General features: G+C 37.2%; 1 protein-coding gene across 2 annotated transcripts in view; it reads right to left on the bottom strand.

Moving 5' to 3' along the window:
• Window positions 1-3916: 3916 nt before the first annotated feature.
• Window positions 3917-19178, bottom strand: part of DAPP1 (dual adaptor of phosphotyrosine and 3-phosphoinositides 1) — a 58674-nt gene continuing 43412 nt past the window's right edge. The window contains exons 5-10 of one of the 2 annotated variants that reach the window (XM_050791550.1): window positions 14584-14631; window positions 13130-13192; window positions 12336-12421; window positions 10059-10146; window positions 8042-8075; window positions 3917-4000 (exon numbers count right to left, since the gene is read on the bottom strand). In XM_050791550.1, the coding sequence (XP_050647507.1) occupies window positions 3984-4000; window positions 8042-8075; window positions 10059-10146; window positions 12336-12421; window positions 13130-13192; window positions 14584-14631 (336 nt within the window). In that variant the 3' untranslated portion in view covers window positions 3917-3983. Of the gene's footprint in view, window positions 4001-6006; window positions 8076-10058; window positions 10147-12335; window positions 12422-13129; window positions 13193-14583; window positions 14632-19178 lie in introns of those variants that run through there. The other variant, XM_050791549.1, reaches the window with a different exon arrangement.

Consider the following 19178-nt stretch of genomic DNA (forward strand, 5'->3'; position numbering starts at 1 on the left):
GCAACATGGTAAGACCAATGAATTACATAAGCAATATAGAAAACAGTGTTGCCTCCAAATTCCAAAGATGCTTGTTAGGTATGTACTGTTTTTTGTTTTGTTTTGTTTTTATTTTCAGAGGGCCAGATGCAACAAGTTGTTCTTTACCTTAGGAGAGATATCTTGACATGTCCCACAACACTGGACCCCTAGAAATTTTGGTAAATTGGAAGGCACTTGAATTTTTGTCATGTTTATTTCCCACTCTCTGAGACAAATGTCTCACCAATATGTCTAGGGTATTTGCTACTTCTTGTTGACTAGGTCCAGTCAACGTAATGTCATCAATGTAATGGACGACTGTGATGTCTTGTGGAAGGGAAATGCGATCAAAGACCCTGTGGAGAAATTATGACATAGGGTGAGAGAGCTGATACACCCTTGGGGTAGGACAGTAAAGGTATGTTGTTGGCCTTACCAGCTGAAAGCATACTGCTGTTGGTGGGGCTTATGGACAGGGATGGAGAAAAAGGCATTTGCCAGATCAGTAGCTGCATACTGGGTGTCAGCGGATGCGTTAATTTGCTTAAGCAATGAAATCACATCTGGAAAAGCATCTGCAACTGGAGTCACCACATGAGTAAGTTTGTGATAATGTACTCATTCTCCCAAGACCTGTCTTTTTCTGCATAGGTCAAATAGGTGGGCTGAATGGAGATGTGGTGGAATCGCCACCATTGCATCCATCAAGTCCTTGATGGTGGCACTGACCTCTGAAGTCCCTCTGGGAATGTGGGCTTGCTTTTGGTTTACTATCTTCCCAGATAGAGGCAGTTCTAGTGGTTTCTACTTGGCCTTTCCTATTATAATAGCCCACACTCTGTAGATCAGGGAACCAATGTTGGGGTTCTGTCGGTTGCTGAGTACAGCCATACCTCATTCATTAACTATGTCTAGGATTTGTTTTAAAGTGTTCCAAACAGAAAAAAAAAGAAATTTTTAAGTGTAGGAGAGATCAACAATATGGCAAAATATTGATGACATTTTGAAAATTTCAGGAAAAGTTAAGCAAAAAAAATAAAAGATGAAATTGTTGCAGATGGTATCTTTGTGTAGAGAAGGAAAAAAAAATGTAAGTTTTTTGATCATGCAGTTTGCTCTTGTTTAAGACCTGTCTTTTTGGATCATGGTTTTTCCCTAAGTTTTTGTTGTTGTTGTTGTTAATAAAGGCCAACTTCAGTATCTGATTTAAACAAACCAGGCTGGACTTGTCAGTTGCTCTGGTTTCATCACATAAAGGATACTTTATTGTCTGAGGCTGTGCTTAGCTGTCTTGAATAGCTAAGTTCATCAACCCAGGCATACCTTGTTTTATTGCTCTTTGCTTTACTGTGCTTTGTAGATGTCTTTGTTACAAATTAAAGGTTTATGGCAACCCTGAGTTGAGCAAGTCTATTAGCACCATTTGTTCAACAGCATATATTCACTTTGTGTCTCTGTGTTACAGTTTGGTAATTCTTGCAATATTTCAAACTGGTTTGATGATGATTATATCTGTTATGGTGCTTTGTAATCAGCGATCTTTGATGTTACTATTGTAATATTTTGGGGTGCAATAAACCACACCCATATAAGGCAACAAACTTAATAAATGTGTGTGTTCTGGCTGCTTCACTGACTTGCTGTTCCTCCATCTCTCTCCCTCCCCTTGGGCACCCCCTTCCCTGAGACACAACAGTATTTAAATTAGGCCAATTAATAATCCTAAAATGGTCTCTAAGTGTTCACATGAAAGGAAAAGTCTCACATCTTTCATTTTGAATCAAAAGCTAGAAATGATTAAGCTTAGTGAAAAAGGCGTGTTGAAAACTGAGACAGACCAGAAACTAGGCCTCTTGTGCCAAAAAATTGTGAATGCAAAGGAAACATTTTTGAAGAAAATGAAAAGTGCTACTCTAATCAACACATGAATATGAAGCAAGACAGCGTTATTGCTGAGATGGAGAAAGTTTGAGTGTGAGTGGTCGGGACTGAAGATCAAACTAGCCGCAATATTTCCTTAAATCCTAATCCAGAGAAAAGCCCTAACTCCTTTCAATTCTATGAAGGCTGAGAGAGGTAAGGAAGCTGCAGAAGAAAAGTTCAAAGCTAGCAGATGTTGGTTCATGAGATTTAAGGAAAGAAACCATCTCCATAACAAAACTGCAAGGTGAAACAGCAAGTGATGATGTAGATGCTGCAGCAAGGTATGCAAAGGATCTAGCCAAGATCATTGATGAACAACACATTTTCAATGTAGCAGAATAGTCTTCTATTGGAAGAAGAGGCCGTCCTTCGAAGCTTTGAAGCCAGTCATTGACTTCTTTCTAGCACTTTCACAGCTAAAGAGAAGTCGATGCCTGCCTTCAGAGCTTCAAAGGATAGGCTGACTCCCTTGTTAGGGGTTAATACAGCTGGTGTTTAACCTGAAACCAGTGCTTACTTACCATTTTGAAAATCCTAGGGCTCTTAAGAGTTATGCTAAATCTACCCTGCCCCTGCTTTATAAATGAGACAAAGCCTGATAATAGTACATCTGTTCTCAGGATGGTTTACTGGATATTTCAAACCCACTGTTGAGATTTACTGCTCAGAAACAAGAATTCTTTCAAAATATTACTGCTCATTGAAAACGCACCTGGTCACACAAGAGTTCTGATATGTACAATAATATTAATGTTGTTTTCATACCTGGTAACAGGATCCATTCTGCAGCCCATAGACAGGAGTAATTTTGACTTTCAACTTTCAAATCTTATTATTTAAGGAATACATTTCATAAGGATATCACTGCCATAGATAGTGATTCCTTTGATGTATCCAGGCAAAGTGAACTGAAAACCTTCCCAGAGGATTCACCCTTCTAAATGCCATTAAGAATATCTGTGGCCAGGTACAGTGACTTACGCCTGTAATTCCAACACTTTGGGAGGCCAAGGCCTCCCAAGAGGAGGTCAGGAGTTCAAGACCAGCCTGGCCAACATGGTGAAATCCTGTCTTTACCGAAAATACAAAAATTAGCAGGGTGTGGTGGTGCACACTTGTAGTCCCAGCTACTTGGGAGGCTGAGCCAGGAGAATCGCTTGAACCCAGGAGGCGGAAATTGCAGTGAGCTGAGATCACACCACTACACTCCCGCCTGAGTGACAGAGTGAGACCTCATCTCAAAAAAAAAAAAAAAAACACCCAGAACCCAAAGAACAAACAAAGATAAGAATATTTGTGATTACAGGAGGAGGTCAAAATATCAACATTAGCAGGAGTTGAGAAGAACTTGATTTCAGCCCTTATGAATGACTATGAGAGGTTCAAGACTTACTGGATGAAGTAGCAGATGTGACGGAAATAGTAAGAGAACTAGAATTAAGAGTGAAGCCTGAAGATGGGTCTGAATTGCTGCAATCTCATGATTAAAATTCAATGAATGATGAGTTGTTTCTCATGGATGAGCAAATAAAGTCATTTCTTGAGATAAAATCTACTTCTGCTGAAGATGCTGTGAACTTGTTGAAACGACAATAAAAGATTTAGAATGTCACATAAACTTAGTTGATAAAGCAGTTGCAGAGTTTGAGAGGAATGACTGCAATTTTGAAAGAAATTCTACTGTTAGTAAAATGCTATCAATCAGCATCTTATGCTACAGTGAAAGCTTTCAGGAAAGGAAGAATCAATTGATGTGGCAAACTTCATTTTTGTCTTATTTTCAGAAATTGCTGCAGCCACCCCAACCCTTAGCAAGCATCACCTGATCAGTGAACAGTCATCACCTTCCAGGCAAGACTCTCCACCAGCAAAACGACTGCAACTTGCTGAAAGCTCAGATGATCATTATAATTTTTTTAGTAATAACTTTAGTATGAATTGGGAAACAAAAAATGGTGGGACTTACTTTATTGCAGTATTTGCTTTATTATGGTGGTGTGGATCCAAACCTGCAATATCTTCAAGGTATTCCTGGATGGCTATACCAATGATGCATCTGGAACAGGGGAAATAATCATAAGATGGGATCAGGGACCTGCTGGGCTAACTTCTCTGGCTCCAATCTTGCTTTTTCTGTGGAAAATATGGTCATTCTCAAATGCCTCCCAGATATTTCTGGAAGTCCTCATGGACCCTTCACATGCACTCCTGAAACCACATGGCATCTGCCATTATTTTATTTTCTTTGTTCTTGCTGTCTGGGATGATTATGCCCCACAACCCTGGCCATTGTTGCTACTGCTAAGTCAGGTTATGGCTGCTGTTGTCTACAAGGGCACACAACCCTTGCTTAAGGCCAAGAGTGCCATCTTTTTTCACAGCTGAAAATGTGACACAACTTACTATCTCATTGTCTGTGCACTGGAGACTCTGGTGAAATAGCTCCTTTAGATTTTGCTGAGGAAGGACTGAGTAACAGTCAAGAATGTGCTCTGAATCACCTTTCCCCTCTAATGATGCCCATATTCCATCAACAAAACATGTGCACTTCAACCCTTTCTGTCTTCAGGTGAATTCTTTCTCAAGAAGGCTATTTCCTTTTACCTGCCAGTCAGCTAGACCTATGGTACTCAAACGTGGTCCACAGACTGGGCTGTTGTGCACACTCTTTGCTAGCAAGATAAGTACAGAAATGCCTGTTTTAAGTGTTGAAAAACTTACAACAATTTAACATAGTAACTTTGTGTCTGTTGAATCTGATAATAGTAAACTGGGATTGTGATATTTGTATTTTTTGCTTGATTTTTCTAGTAATTTATTGAATTTTATGAGATCTCAGTCTGTGATAGATTATAAATTGAAAAAAAAAAAAAGAAAGAAAGAAAATCAGATGCTTTGCCGCAGATGGTTTAAGAAACTCTGCTTGACATTATGGTCAGACAGCCTGAATTCATAGTGAGCAGAACGTAGGCTCAGCCTGGCACTCTGCTATGTAGTATACTTGACTAGGAAGAGTTTGGTAGAAACATGGATTTGCTGCAGAGGATCTGAAGTAGTGGAAAAGGAAGGAAGTAGAACTGACCTTCTCCGTATAATAGTTCTCTTGCTTTCTGCCTGAAACAGGGACAGAGCATAATGCCCTGACCTGCATGCCAAGCACTTGTGAGAAATAAGGAGAGAGGAAACCACTCTTGCATGCCACGTGGTTGGGAAAAGAAGGGTCCTGCCCTACTGAGTTCTCTGATGTCCAGCTGTTCTGGCATAGGGTGAAGGTTTCCCCCAGAAATAGTACAGATGCTCCTTGACTTATGGTGGGGTTCCATCCCAATAAGGTCAAATTAAATCAAAGATATCAAAGGAGGAAATGTATTTAATACCCCAATAGACCCTTTGTGAAGTTGAACAATCCTAAATCAAATCATGATAAGTCAGGGACCATCTGTATTAGCCTTCCCTCACCATGCTGGTGTCTCCATTGGTCCAGAGAAAACTGCTCCTGTGGGCCAAGATCTTCCCAGAGGGAATTCTGAGAATAACTGCTAATACTCTGTCTTAATAAGTTCATACCTGTTAGCAGACAGGTCATAATGCAGATATCCGACTCTCTTTTCTCCCATATTCCCCCGCTCTGATCTGCCATTGGCACAAAACATCCTCCCTCTTTTTGGACTTGGAGAAATAGCTGAGGAACCCTCACAGGCTCCACTTAGGAGTTAGAATCATTTCTTTGCAGGAATGCTGAGGGCAGGCAAAACACCTAGCCTAGTACTAATTACATAGCAGATACATGTTAGCGCACCCTTTTCATGTCAAAACTCTCCAACAAATTGTTTTATCCCCTGCTGAAGCACCTGTTCCATCATATAGCTTTATGTACTTCTCTTACAGTAATTGTCTTATTTACTGCTATATATATATATATGTTTATCGTTTTGTCCATATTCAACCAAGAACTCCTTGAGGTCTTGGACTATTTCTTCAACTTCCAATCCTTTGTGGTTAATAGTCTAACTGAAGTGAATTCTTCATTGCTATTTATTATATTAATCAGTTGTATATTTCTTTCAAGTTACAAATATTAAAATATATTTAATAGCAAAATAGTACATACACAGCAAAATCATGCTCTTTTTAATAAACAGAGTCAAAGAATATAAATAAACAGGTTATGTTTTATAAAAGGTAAACATAGTAAAACACAGTATTACACACAAAGAAACACATTTGTTTCTAAGAAAACAAACATAGAACCATACACATCCTTGAGGATTCATTTGTAACTTCTGGTTTGTTTGTTGTTGTTGTTGTTTTTGAGACGGAGTCTCACTTTGTCACCCAGGCTGGAGTGCAGTGCCACGATATTGGTTCACTGCAACCTCCACCTCCTGGGTTCAAGCAATTCTCCTGCCTCAGCCTCCTAAGTATCTGGGATTACAGGCACCTGCCACCATGCCCAGCTAATTTTTGTATTTTTAGTAAAGACAAGGTTTCATCATGTTGGCCAGACTGGTCTCGAACTCCTGACCTCAAGTGGTCTGCCTGTCTTGGCCTCACAAAGTGCTGGGATTACAGGCTTGAGCCGCCACGCCCGGCCAGTAACTTCTTACTTTACAAATGACACAATGCATTTTAACTCAACATTTGCTTTATCCCATATAATACAAACATAACAAAATACATTTAAAACGGTGTTGAAATATACAAAAATTTAATGTAATTTCTGAGTCTTAGATGTTTAAATAAGAAACTTCTTTAACCAGGTATCCCTTTGGACTGCAAGAGCAGTTTATATGATAACTTTGCATCATAATCTTTTTACTCTCAGGCTCTTCAAGCGTTTTTATCTTCTTTGAAACTTCTATCTAAACAAAAATAGTATTAAAAAAAATAACAGAAGGGGTTAGAGTCTACCAATGAACTGTGGACATCAGTATCTCATTCTTCTGTTTGTCTCCTTATTCTAGTTTGAAAAAGCTTTGGAACATATTATTACCTATCATTATTACATATTTCATGTAGCTTTAGTGTTACTCCCCCAACTGGAAATAGAAGTTGCTCTTTAGTAAGGCCCGGGGTGCTTAGGGAGCAATGCAAGATTTTTCTTACATCTCTTGGGTCAACCCTATACAACTAATTCTGGGAAAGGAATTGTTAAAATACACTGTCCTTGAGAAGTGTCTTTTGGTCCATTTGGAGAAATGGTTAAAGATAGCTCAGTGCTTACAAGCGTCTATTATGATTACCCTCATGACAATAACTATTATTAAACTAAAAGTTACCTACTGCTTTATCACCCTTCCTCAATTTATGCTTTCTCACTCTTCAAAACGTTTACCCCCAAAGGGTGAAAATAATGCCTTAAAAATTGTACCTTCATTTACCTTTATTACACTACTTAATTGCCCATAGGACATCTAGCTCTCACAGTTTTATCATTAGAAGCAAAGGACTCACCAAATTTCTGAACCTTTTAAAAAGAGAAAATAAATGCCACAAGCATTTTCCATTTTAGTTTTGGAAATGTTCTTTTTTTTTGTATAAAGAGGGAAAATTAAATTAAAAAAAAATAAAAAAAAACCTCTTCCCTGAAAATATATGATGTTTGCTGTCTCAGTATAAATCCTGCAGAAGTCATCTAAGCTTCTAAGTATCGGTTTCCTTCCTGGTTAATAGCACAACCTGGATGTCAGACAGGCTGACCATGACTCAGAGTGGGACTCTAGGCAACTAGTGTCAATAGGCTTGGGGACCACAATGAGTGAAAACAAAAACCCTTCCTCCTCCATTGTGTGTTCTACGAGTGAGTAGACCTAAGAGTGGTGGTTTAAGCACTTTCTATCAGAATGGTGATTGCTTCAGCATTCTCAAGGAGATGGCAACATCATGGAGGGGCAGCAACGTGAATCAGCAACGTGGTATATGGGTTCCAATCAGCAACTGCTTCTGATTTGTTTTTAAAGGAAAATCCTTAGCTGGTTTTCATTTGAAGCCTGTTGCAGATCACAGCATCAGGGAACATTCCACCTTGCTCCTGGGCCAGAGCAGTCTTTGGCAAGAAAGATCTATTCAAAGATGAACGACCGAGATCGGATCGTACCTTCCCCTCGGTTGAGCTGTTTTCTTATTTGTGACTGTAATAAAGCACACACACGTGTATCCATTATTGAGTGATTGTAATGAACCCTGGATTCTAACAAATATTAAATAAGACATTTGATTAGTAAGGATGTCATACAACTATAAGTTAATTATCATGTGCCCACCCCCAACTATAAGCTAATTATCGTGTGTCCAGAAAAATTTTCTGCATTTTTTTTAGGACACATATTGTAAAGTGATTGCTAAAACATGTACAAATTGGGAATTGGTCTAATACTTATAGTAATCTATAAAATGCAATAGTATTCAATGAGTCAAAAGAAAAATATAGATCTAAAATTAATATGAAAAAATGTTCACAATATATTGCTAAGTGAAGTGAGCAGATATAGAACACCAGCAAGTGATTTGTTTTGTTTGTAGTTTGTATATTATCAATAAAGATGCTATGAACATTATCGTAACGTTTTTTAGTGGATACATGCACTCATTTCTCTTATACACCTCAGCGTGAAAATGCTGAATTATAGTGTAAGCATACGTATAGTTTTAAAAGAAACTGCCAAGCAATTTTTCAAAGTAGTCATACACATTTTCATTCCCTCTAGCAATGTAGGAGAGTTCTAGTTCCTTTGCATTCATGTTAATACTTGATATTGACAGTCTTCATTTTATCCATTCTGAAGGGTGTGTAGTGGTACATCATTGTAGTTTTTACTGCTAGCAAGTGATTAAATTTTGTTTTTAAATATTTATTTGTACAGAGAGAAGTCTAAAAGTGTGTATACTTGATATATTGTTCTATAATTCTTGTATAATGATTCTGTGTTACTTTGATAATTAAAAATAGAAAGAATAAGAAATTAATTCATATCTGAGCAAAAGTTTCACAAGGCAAATTATCCCTCACTGAATAATAAATACATTGGAACAATTTAAAAATGAATGGTATACTTATTTGAATTTCAAACTGAAAAGATAATTGAAAGCAAAAGTCTCAGTATCTAGAAAGGAATTTTCACATATGAGACAATTTTACAAAAACTAGTTAAGAAAAATGTTTTATGTTTGAAATCATCTGGCTGGGCATGGTGGCTCACACCTGTAATCCCAGCACTTTGGGAGGCTGAGGCCATGGATCATTTGAGGTCAGGAGTTCGAGACCAGCCTGGCCAAAATGGTGAAACCCCGTCTCTGCTAAAAATATAAAAATTAACTGGGCATGGTGGCGGGCTCTATAATCCCAGCTATTAGGGAGGCTGAGGCACGAAAGTCGCTTGAACCCGAGAGGCAGAAGTTGTAGTGAGCCAAGATCACACCACTGCACTCCAGCCTGGGCAACAGAACGAGACTCTGTCTCAAACAAAAAAAAAAAAAAAAAGAAATAATCAAAGCTTTCAAGATGGTATTTATAGGAAATTTTAGTCAGCTTTAAGGACAAGTTCTTGGCTAACAACTCACTAACTTGCAAGCACGTGAAAAACACGTAGAAGATTGGTGAAGTTTTGTAAGTACTCACTCAGTCTTCTCCCCGGGAGATATATAGAGAGCAGACAAAATAAACCAGCTTTTGTCCTTGACCTGCACAAAGTGATGCTTACACTGGAAACTAAGCTAAGTTCCTCTGGCAAACTTTCTTCTCTAACAATTTAAGAGGCTTTTCAACTAGAGAAATAGGTCGGCTTTCCTCTGTCAGACCTTCTAGTCCTAAATGTCCCCCTCCAGATAAAGCTGAACTAACTGACACACCTTAAAGGAAGTCTGATAGGTGGTTATTAGGCTAAGGCTCTATGTCTAAGACCCAAATACAGCTTAATTCTTCCTTTTTTACAACCCTGTCTTCATCTCTTCTCATGTCCCAGAAGAATTAACAGACTGTTCCGCAAGCCTGGAAGTAGGCACCCAGACACCTCTTTGATTCTCGGGGATAGTGTGACTCTTTTGATAGAAATATGTTTGAAATCATCAACATGTTATTTCTCAAGACTCGACATCTGAAGGCTTAAAACTCTCACCAGTTTCCAGCGTAATATCTTGATCCACTCATCAGCTTCTACTCCGGTCTTTGCACAGAGATAAAATGTCCTGAATGGAAATACCAAACTAATAGGACAAAAGAAAGAACATAAGATATTGCAGATGATTAGCTCTCTCTCTCTCACTATATATATATAGGTTGATTAGCTATATATATATATATATATATATATGTTGAACACTAATTAGAGTATTGCAAGGGAAAAATGAATTGATAAAGGATCCAGGTAAGTACCTTGAAGAGCTGGTATATATGGACCTATTACTGCTAGCAAACTGCAGAAATGTTAAGGAAGTTGTAGATTCATATTACTACTCCAGGTCAGATGTATATACTCGAATAAGACTTTGAAGAAGAAAGAAGCATGTTCAGGACACCCCCAGATCCTTTTGTGGTTTATGTCTTAGGCTAACTCTAATACTTATGTATTTATTCAGCTGTTCTCTCAAAGATCTCTCAAAACCTTGTGCTACGATTCAAAGAATAAGCAAGACAGGAAAGTTTGCTAAAAAGAACTCATTTGTGTTAGCTTGCTTCAATGAGGATAACTCTGCCTTCTGTGGTTGTTGGCAATTTCAACTATCGAGACAGTAAAAAGAGACAACAAAACTCAATTAGTTATTTCTCCCATCTCTGAACAAGAGTCAATCTCTGCTTCAGGGATATGAACTTTCCCACTGGCACAAAATACTTTTCCTAGATATAGAGTAATTTTTCATTTGACTGTGTCTGATTACCTAGTTAAAATTATGCAAGTGATAATAAGGTCAGCCCTAAATTACACATTGAACGTACTTCCTGTACTTACAGTTGAGATGCAAAATACTAAAAATCTTTTCTCTTTTTGTGAAAAAAAGCCTTCAGGAGGGTTTCTTAAAGCCTACGCTGTATATTTTGTTGATGCCAGCAATTAATATTGAATAGGTAAGAGGTAAGTCCTTGTGCATAGAAGGTAATACCTTGATGTGAGGTCTAGTGGAGGGTGAGTGGACAGTGGTGGGGAGGAGTGATAGAGTGCATATACTCGAAAACTGGTTTCTGTAATTGTCATTGTTTGGTACTCCCTATGGGAGACATTATTAACTGCCAATTAATACAGATACTTTTTCCTTTCTCTTGCTAACAGAACCCCAAGCAATAAATCCTAATTTGTTTAAGCCAATTATCACCAGCTGCTGGGGATGGCCATGACACCTGGTCTTGGCCAATGAGATATAAGGGACAATCTCATAGGGGAGATTCTGGAGAAACATTGGTTTTCCTGATAAAAAGGGACACACATGGCTGATACCATCCCTACATCTTTCTTTGTACTTTGTTGAAAACATGAGACCTACAGGTGTAGTAGACACTTGAATCCTGAAGTAGCCAGCATGAGAAAAGGCCAGGAGAACTGTAGAGACCCTGGACCTGACCTTGTCACCATAGCTGCTTGCCTCCTGGTTTTTGGATATATGAGAAAAATAAAGCTCTGCTAGCTCATAGGGCATGTCTGTGCAAATTTTAATCAAGACACCCATTCTCAGTTGATATTATAGAATTAACATTAATTTCCTCAGGTGTAATAATGATATTGTAGTCCTATAGGTGATATTTTATTCTTAGGAGACACATACTCAAGTCTTTAGGGGTAAAGTGCCATGATGTCTGCAAATTACTTTCAATTGATTCAGGAAAAAAAAAAAAAGTGGATAGACTGGGATAAAGCAAATATGGCAAGATATATTAATAACTGCTGATGGAGGGTATATAAACGTATGTCTTTCAACTTGTGTGTGCTTGAAAAACTTTAAAATAAAAGGTAGTGGGAAATAAGACATGCCTTTCTCAAGACTCTTCTCCCAGTTAGAACATTTTTATAATATACTGATTATGTTAGAAAAAAATATTTTTGTGCCTTCTGCCAGATATCGTCATAACAATACAAATCACCTATCATTAGAGTCAACAAAGTTATAATTAAAATGGGGGAGAGAGCCTCAAAGAAATTAAATTGTCTAAGATGTAAATGGCATCCTCTATGTGAGTCATACTTCTCCAGTACACAACGTAAGCTGAACTGGCCTGCCTGTTTGTTTAAGCTACTTTAAATGAGGTGTTATGTCACGCTCAGCTGAAAACACTCCTAATATGTAGGCATGCCCCTCAGATCTGAACTTTGTAGACATTGAGATATACAGCTTTCTATTCCTTAGCCAAAATAAGTGTCTGGCAAGAAGACATTAAAAAATGTTTTCTTAATAAAACGACTTACCAAAAACAGTTTACTCTTTCTTGTGAATAATCAAATTGTACAGCTGAACATTCTGTTAGGTCTAGGATCCGAATTGGTTCTGGTGACTAAATAAAATAAAAAGCAACATATATCATCTTAAAACAAAAACAAAAACAAAACAAAACAAAACAGAAAACAGACAAATCTGTCCCTCACTTATTCCCCTCACAAGTCTTCCACTATGTGCAATTGTCAAATTTCACTAACAGGACTGACAATAGAAAAGCCCTACCACGGGAAATCCTTGGTTTTGGAATGAGCCTTTCATAAAACTGGACGTTAAGATACTGCCTTTATCAATTTACTGATGAAGATGGATTTTAACACATGGAAGAGAGGCATATTTTTCTCTCATTTTTTAAAAACTTCTACTTTCTTAGAAATTTTATATAAGAAAAGTGAGAAAAAATAATTTTAAATTGGCTTAATGAAATGGGCATGGGAAATGGACAGACTGTATTTTTAATAAAGGGACAAATTGCTGCAGAGAGACAGTTAATAAATTGCGGCAAAAGAATAATTACATTGCCCTAAACAGAGGGAATTATGTGCTCTGGGGAACTATAGCCAATCCAAGAGAGCAATTTCTGGGATACACATCTCATCTTTGCAAAATAACTCTGTTCATTTCAGGAATCAAGATTTCATATCTCCAATCATTTATTAGGTGTTTCAGGTGGATATAAAAATAATTTCAGAGATTTTAAAGACATAAGTTTCTTTCATTTAGAGAATTGATTTTTAAAGGAAAAATATATTATCATGTTTCTCACCATCTGGTCTTTGTAGTATTTCAGTTCATTCCTGTGCAGAGTAAACCATCTTGTTTTCCAGGTCTGAGAAAAACACACACACACAGAAACACACACACACACACACACAAAGTTTTGAATGCAGGAATGCAATATTTGAACCAGATGATTTACTTTCATTTTAAAAGTATCTAAAAAATTAAATACTATAACCCCGAAAAAATTCTTGTGTGTCATTTCTGAGAAAAAAAGTTTCAAAATATCTATAAAAATTAAAATAATTTCTTGCATTAAGCTCATAATGAAGGCAGATATATCATTAGTATATTTTTAAATACAAAAAGAATTAGTCTATCGTAAATATTCAATATGATTTATAACAAAAATGAAAGCAGATATATCATTAGTATATTTTTAAATACAAAAAGAATTAAGTCTATCATAAATATTCATGTGATTTATAACAAACCACTACAATTTCCATTTTATTAACCCTATAATAAAGATAAATATTGTTCTTTGAGTACCTAATATGGACGATACACTATCGTTGGAGGCTTTATATATTATACTCAATCCTCACATACAATGCCAGTGTTATTATTCTTGTCTTACAGATAAGAAAACTGAGGTTTAGGAACCCTGACTCACGTGCTATTCTAAACCTTGCCTAGGAACTCCAAGGTATCAGTGGTAAAAACCGTCGCAGCCCGCTGTTACCCTCTTACATGCAAACAGCATCCTACTCTATCCTGTGTGGCAATGTGCCCAGTTAAAAGAAGTAACAGAGGATTTAAACATAAGTATGCCATGAATATGAATACTCTCTGTCCTCAGGGAGCATTTGATCTAGAAGGGACACAAATAACGAAATTATTTAGGCTAATTCCAAGCACGCCAGTACCTGTGAGAGGTTAAATACTGTGAATCTTAAAATAAGAAGGAACAGGCACATTCTATGAAGGTCTTCTTGGCACACCCAGATGAAACAAAGGAATTCTAAAGGCACAATCTCATAAATGGGGAACATTTGGATACTCTGAACTTGTAAAAACCTAAATTATGTTTTTCTTTGGATTTTATAACATAGTTTCAGTAGCATCAGTGATGTTTTGGGCCTATCTTTAAGCAAACATTTTATACAATTTTGACTTCTTGTTTTAGAAAAAGAACGAAAGATGTTCTAGGTTAACTTGCTATCTTCATCCTCAATCATTCCATTAAGAGGACTATATTTTATTGACTTTTAACTATAGGCTATACCTATGCAGGGCTTTGTCAAAGAATAGTCAAGTCATTTTCCAGAATTTCGACTAATGAGCCATAAAATGGACTCTTGAGTCAGGTAAATATTATAAGTGGTTAAAATGAGCAGGCAATTATGCTTCCAAGAAAAACTATCAAGATGCGAATTGAATCTACATGACGTGTTCTCTTTTTCTGTGGCTGGCATGAGCAAAACCATACTTCCTTACCTTGACCAGGCCTCCCTGTTTGGTGAGGTAACCTTCTTTGGTGCCCAGCTGAAAAAGAAAAGCACTGAATGAAGCCCAGAACTGTCACAACAGGACGTTTGTCCTTCCTTTCCTGTCCTATTTTTAAATGAAGAATGTTTGCATTTGATCTTTAAATTACTGTCTATTTTTCACCTAGGCACTTGAAAAGCTTCCATGTGCTGAGAGAGATTGTTTTCAGATTGGATCTACCCGCGTCATTCGGTAGCTACTAACTCTATAGCAATTTGCAAACAGTAAACCACATCGTTTCACTTATAAAAGTCCGTATTTGTCAGTGTGTCATGTGAAATCCAGCTGTTTGGATTGTTACAGGGTTATTAGCACATAAACACGCACACATCTATTGTCAATACGTTTGGGAGACTGGATTAAGAAAACAAGGATGTTTTTACTTCAGGGCTTCCCAGAGTCTGTATTATGCTAATACACTTTGTAAATTTTTAAGAGGGAACCTTAGAAACAGCATTTTTACCATTTATTTTATCACATAATCCTCTTCCCCAGCTCCCACACTCTCTTGAGATCCATGTTCCGAGAAACAGACTGTCAGGAGTGTAGATTTATTTACACCTGATTTATCCAAAATGACTTTGAAATAAGAATGAGCCAGTTATTTTAACTTATGTTGTCATTAATTTAAAGGTAAAAACAACAGCACACACTTAGCTAGCACCAATGAATTACAAGGAAGGGTGGATAATTGTGTGAACAGAAATTTGCATAAGACAAGTAGCCTAACATCAAAAAATCTATCATTTCATAAATTCCAGAAGAAATTCAATTCCTAGTAGAATATTTTGTTCAAATGTGATGTCATCATATGTCTTAGTAAGAAACAAAATTAACAAAAATTGGGAAGTGATTTGGTTGACACCAAGGTTCTTTCTATGGTAATTTCCAGAATATTTTTTTCTGGGGTGAATTCTCCCTACCAAATAAAAAGAGGAACAACCATCTCTACCACAATAAAAAAAGTTAAAGCAGGAAATAAGCAAATGCTTCATTTAAAATCTTAAGATATAAAATTAAGGATAAACTACCCAAATGTTCACTTAAATAATATTAATCAATATTAGTGAATTTGATATCTCATAATCAGTGTGATTTATTTTGACATTAAAGAAATTGAATTGACACAATTGAGTTTAGGTGTTATGGAAGGGCAAAAAGTAATTATTTGGGGCTTCTACAGGTTAAAACCTGTAGAGGCAAAATAACTAGCAGTAAATGGTTACATAAAAGATCCTGATAGAATTATTTACTGAAATCAAGCTAGGGAATAATCCCATCTTACCTCCACCCAAACAATATAATATAAGTGTAGTATTTTTCTAAGGTTTTGATAGATAAGTGGAAGGCTGCATGGGAAAGCACTGAGACTATTAATTTTATTCAGGGTCTCAAGATGATAAGAAAGTAAATAATTATAGAGCAGATTTATCTTTAAACATCTATGATCTGTAACAGAAAAACTGTTTATAAGAGCCCCCATTGGGGTACCATCTAAATGTTCAAAAACAAAGGACTATCCTTTCTGCCATCTTACCTACCTACTTGTCTCCCAGCCTTAAATGTAGTCAGAAGCCAACAGGTCAGGTAAAGCAAGGCAGGCATTGATGTGTGTGTGGAGGGCTTTCAAGCACCTTAGTACAAGGTAGTAGAGCCCAAGCAGGGCACAGGGAGCCTCTGTATGGACAATGGCGGTGACGGTGGCAGCAGCAGCTGTGTGCGAGGCATTGAAGCCTGGCAGGGTGTGAAGGGCTTCTGCCTGAAGGGGTGGATTGGGCAGCTACTGCACAGTTTCAGAGCCAAGTTGGGCTAGGTAGGCATCTGTAGTTAGGGTGGGAGCAGCAGTGGCCTGGAACTGGGCATTGAAGCATGACTGGGTGATTGGAGTGTCGGGGTAGGGGTTGGGTAGTAGAAATAGTGATGGGAGATTGCTTATATTCAATTGATCATCCCATAAGTAAGTGTACTGACGATGATAAGATCCATATTTTCTCACTGTGGAGAAGGGAAAAAACTAGAATGAACTTTGTGGTATTGGAAGTATTGTTGTGAACTCATGGATGGATGCATGAATCGATAGATAAATACAGATGTAAAAGTATGTATGTGTACATGTGTGTATACATACATATCTTCCCAGCTCTGCTCACTGAGTGGGCTGGGAGAGCGACATCCCAATAACAATAAGCACATAGTACCTAGATGTCGATTTCCAAAGTGCTATTCTGAGGAAACAGAGCAGGGTTTCTTGGAGAAATAGCTGGTTCTAGAGCAGCGTACAAAGAAAGAACAAGATAAGTCTGAATCATCCTGCTATTCAGAAAGTAAGAAAGTTCTTAAAGAATTTTGAGGCTAGGCCAGGCACAGAGGCTCACAACTATAATCCCAGCACTTCGGGAGGCCGAAGCATAAGGATTGCTTGAGCCCAGCAGTTCGATACCAGCCTGGTTAAAAATGGTGAAACCTTGACTCTACAAAAAACAAAGCAAAACAAAACAAAAACAAATATTAGCTAGGAGTGGTGGTGCACACCCGTAGTCCCTGCTACTCAGGTGGCTGAGGAGGGAGAGTCACCTGAACCCAGGAGGTCGAGGCTTCATGAGCCGTGATCACACCATTGTACTCCAGCCTGGGAGACAGAGTGCACAGCGACAAAAAAAAAAAAAAAAAAAAAAAGGAATTTTGAGGTCGTATGAACACAGACACCATTGAAAGGGCTCTTTCCCCAACTGACCAAATCGGAGAAATTTTGAAGGATCAAAATAAATAATGATAGTTAGGATTATAACCATTTGATATAAAATGATTGAAAATTTTGAAGAATAAAAAGCTTTTCCTTACGGCAGAATGACAACCAATAAATGTAAAAAGGAATAAGAGAATCAGAGAGTCACCATTTGATAACAATCACAGTAATGATTAAAACAGCCAAGAAACATCAGTAAATGCTAAAATTGGCGAGTAAAAATTTAATAAGCAACAGAATATTCTTATAGTCTCAAACAACCTCTCCCCAAATATTTTTTAATAACAAAGGGAATATGGTGACTTTAGAGTGAAGAAACCTGGTGGACACCACTTAAGGAATCAAACACACCATAGTGGGACAGATTGCAATTGTGTTACGTCTGAGAGGATGCAGTGAGGAGCACAAACAAAGCATACTTTTGTGGTATTTGTACCCAACATGAAAAAACCTATATCTAATCATGATTCAATATCATATAAACCAAAGTTGGGGAACAATTTACAAAATAACTGGCCTTTAAGTTTCAGATGTGTCAAAGTCACCAAATTAAGGAAAAACTGAGGACGTGTTCCAAAGTGAAAAATATTCCAGAGACAGGACAGATAAGTGCAACTTGTGCTTGAGAACTGGATCCTTTTACTCTGAAGGACCTTACTGAGAAAACTAGTGAAGCTTGAATGAGATCAGTGGATGAAACAGTGGCATGGCCTCAATGTTAATTTTCTAGTTTGAAAGGCTCTATGTGGTCATGTAGGCAAATGCCGTTATTTTTGGAAACACACACTGAATTATTCAGGGTGATAGGGCATCATGTAGGCAATTTACTCTCAAATGGCTTGGGGAAAACCAAGTTCTGTGTACTATTCTAGCAATTATTCTGTAACTTTGACATTATTTCAAATAAAAAAGCATGTAAAAACGTAATAACGGATTAACTGAATAAACTGATATACCCAAATAATGGGATATTATGGAATTTGTTTAATGGTGTTTTAGAAAACTAAGTAATTACATGAAAAAAATGCTAAATATATAGTTAATTAAACAAGAATATTACAACTCTACAATGAAGAGCTCATTATTTTACGTGTGTGTGTGTGTATACACACAAAAGACTGGAAGGATAAACAACAAAATATTAAACCTGAGAAGAGTTTCAAAAACGAAATACTGGAAAAGGGCAATATGCAAGGAAAGTGTCCAAGAAGAGGAACTACAAAATGTGTCAAAGATTACAGAATAAAAAGAGAAAGATATTGCCAAAGCTAAGGAAACAGAATTTTTAGAAGGAGGGAGTTGTTAAAAATGTCAAATACCACAAAAGGGAAGCTAAGGAAACTAACATTTTAGATAGGACCTATTATGTCAGGAACTTGAACTATATTAATTTCGATCTCTACCAATCAACTAATTGGTATTTCACATTTAACATGTCCAAAATAGAGCTCTTCTTTCTCATCCCCTTAACCCACCCCTCCAGCAGAGTCGGTCTTCTCAGTAAATAGCAGGGCTTCTCTGCCATGACTCTGCTACTCTTTCTTTCATGTATCACATTCAATCCATGTGCAATAATCTTTTTTAAACAAGCTCAGAAGGTAAAGAATTTTTATGTTATGCACAAAAAGTACTATTGAGATTTTTGGGCAAGATAATTCTTTACCACTCTTTGAAGAATAGTTGGCCTCTGATCACTGTTGGGAAACAATTCTCTACGGGTCTCTTGTGTTTCCAAATGTCTTATGGGCAAGGCATTAACAGCTCTTTGTTGCAGACTGATATTTAAAGCATGCTTATA

Source organism: Macaca thibetana, chromosome 5 (assembly GCF_024542745.1).
Source record: "Macaca thibetana thibetana isolate TM-01 chromosome 5, ASM2454274v1, whole genome shotgun sequence".
Classification (NCBI taxonomy): Eukaryota; Metazoa; Chordata; class Mammalia; order Primates; family Cercopithecidae; genus Macaca; species Macaca thibetana.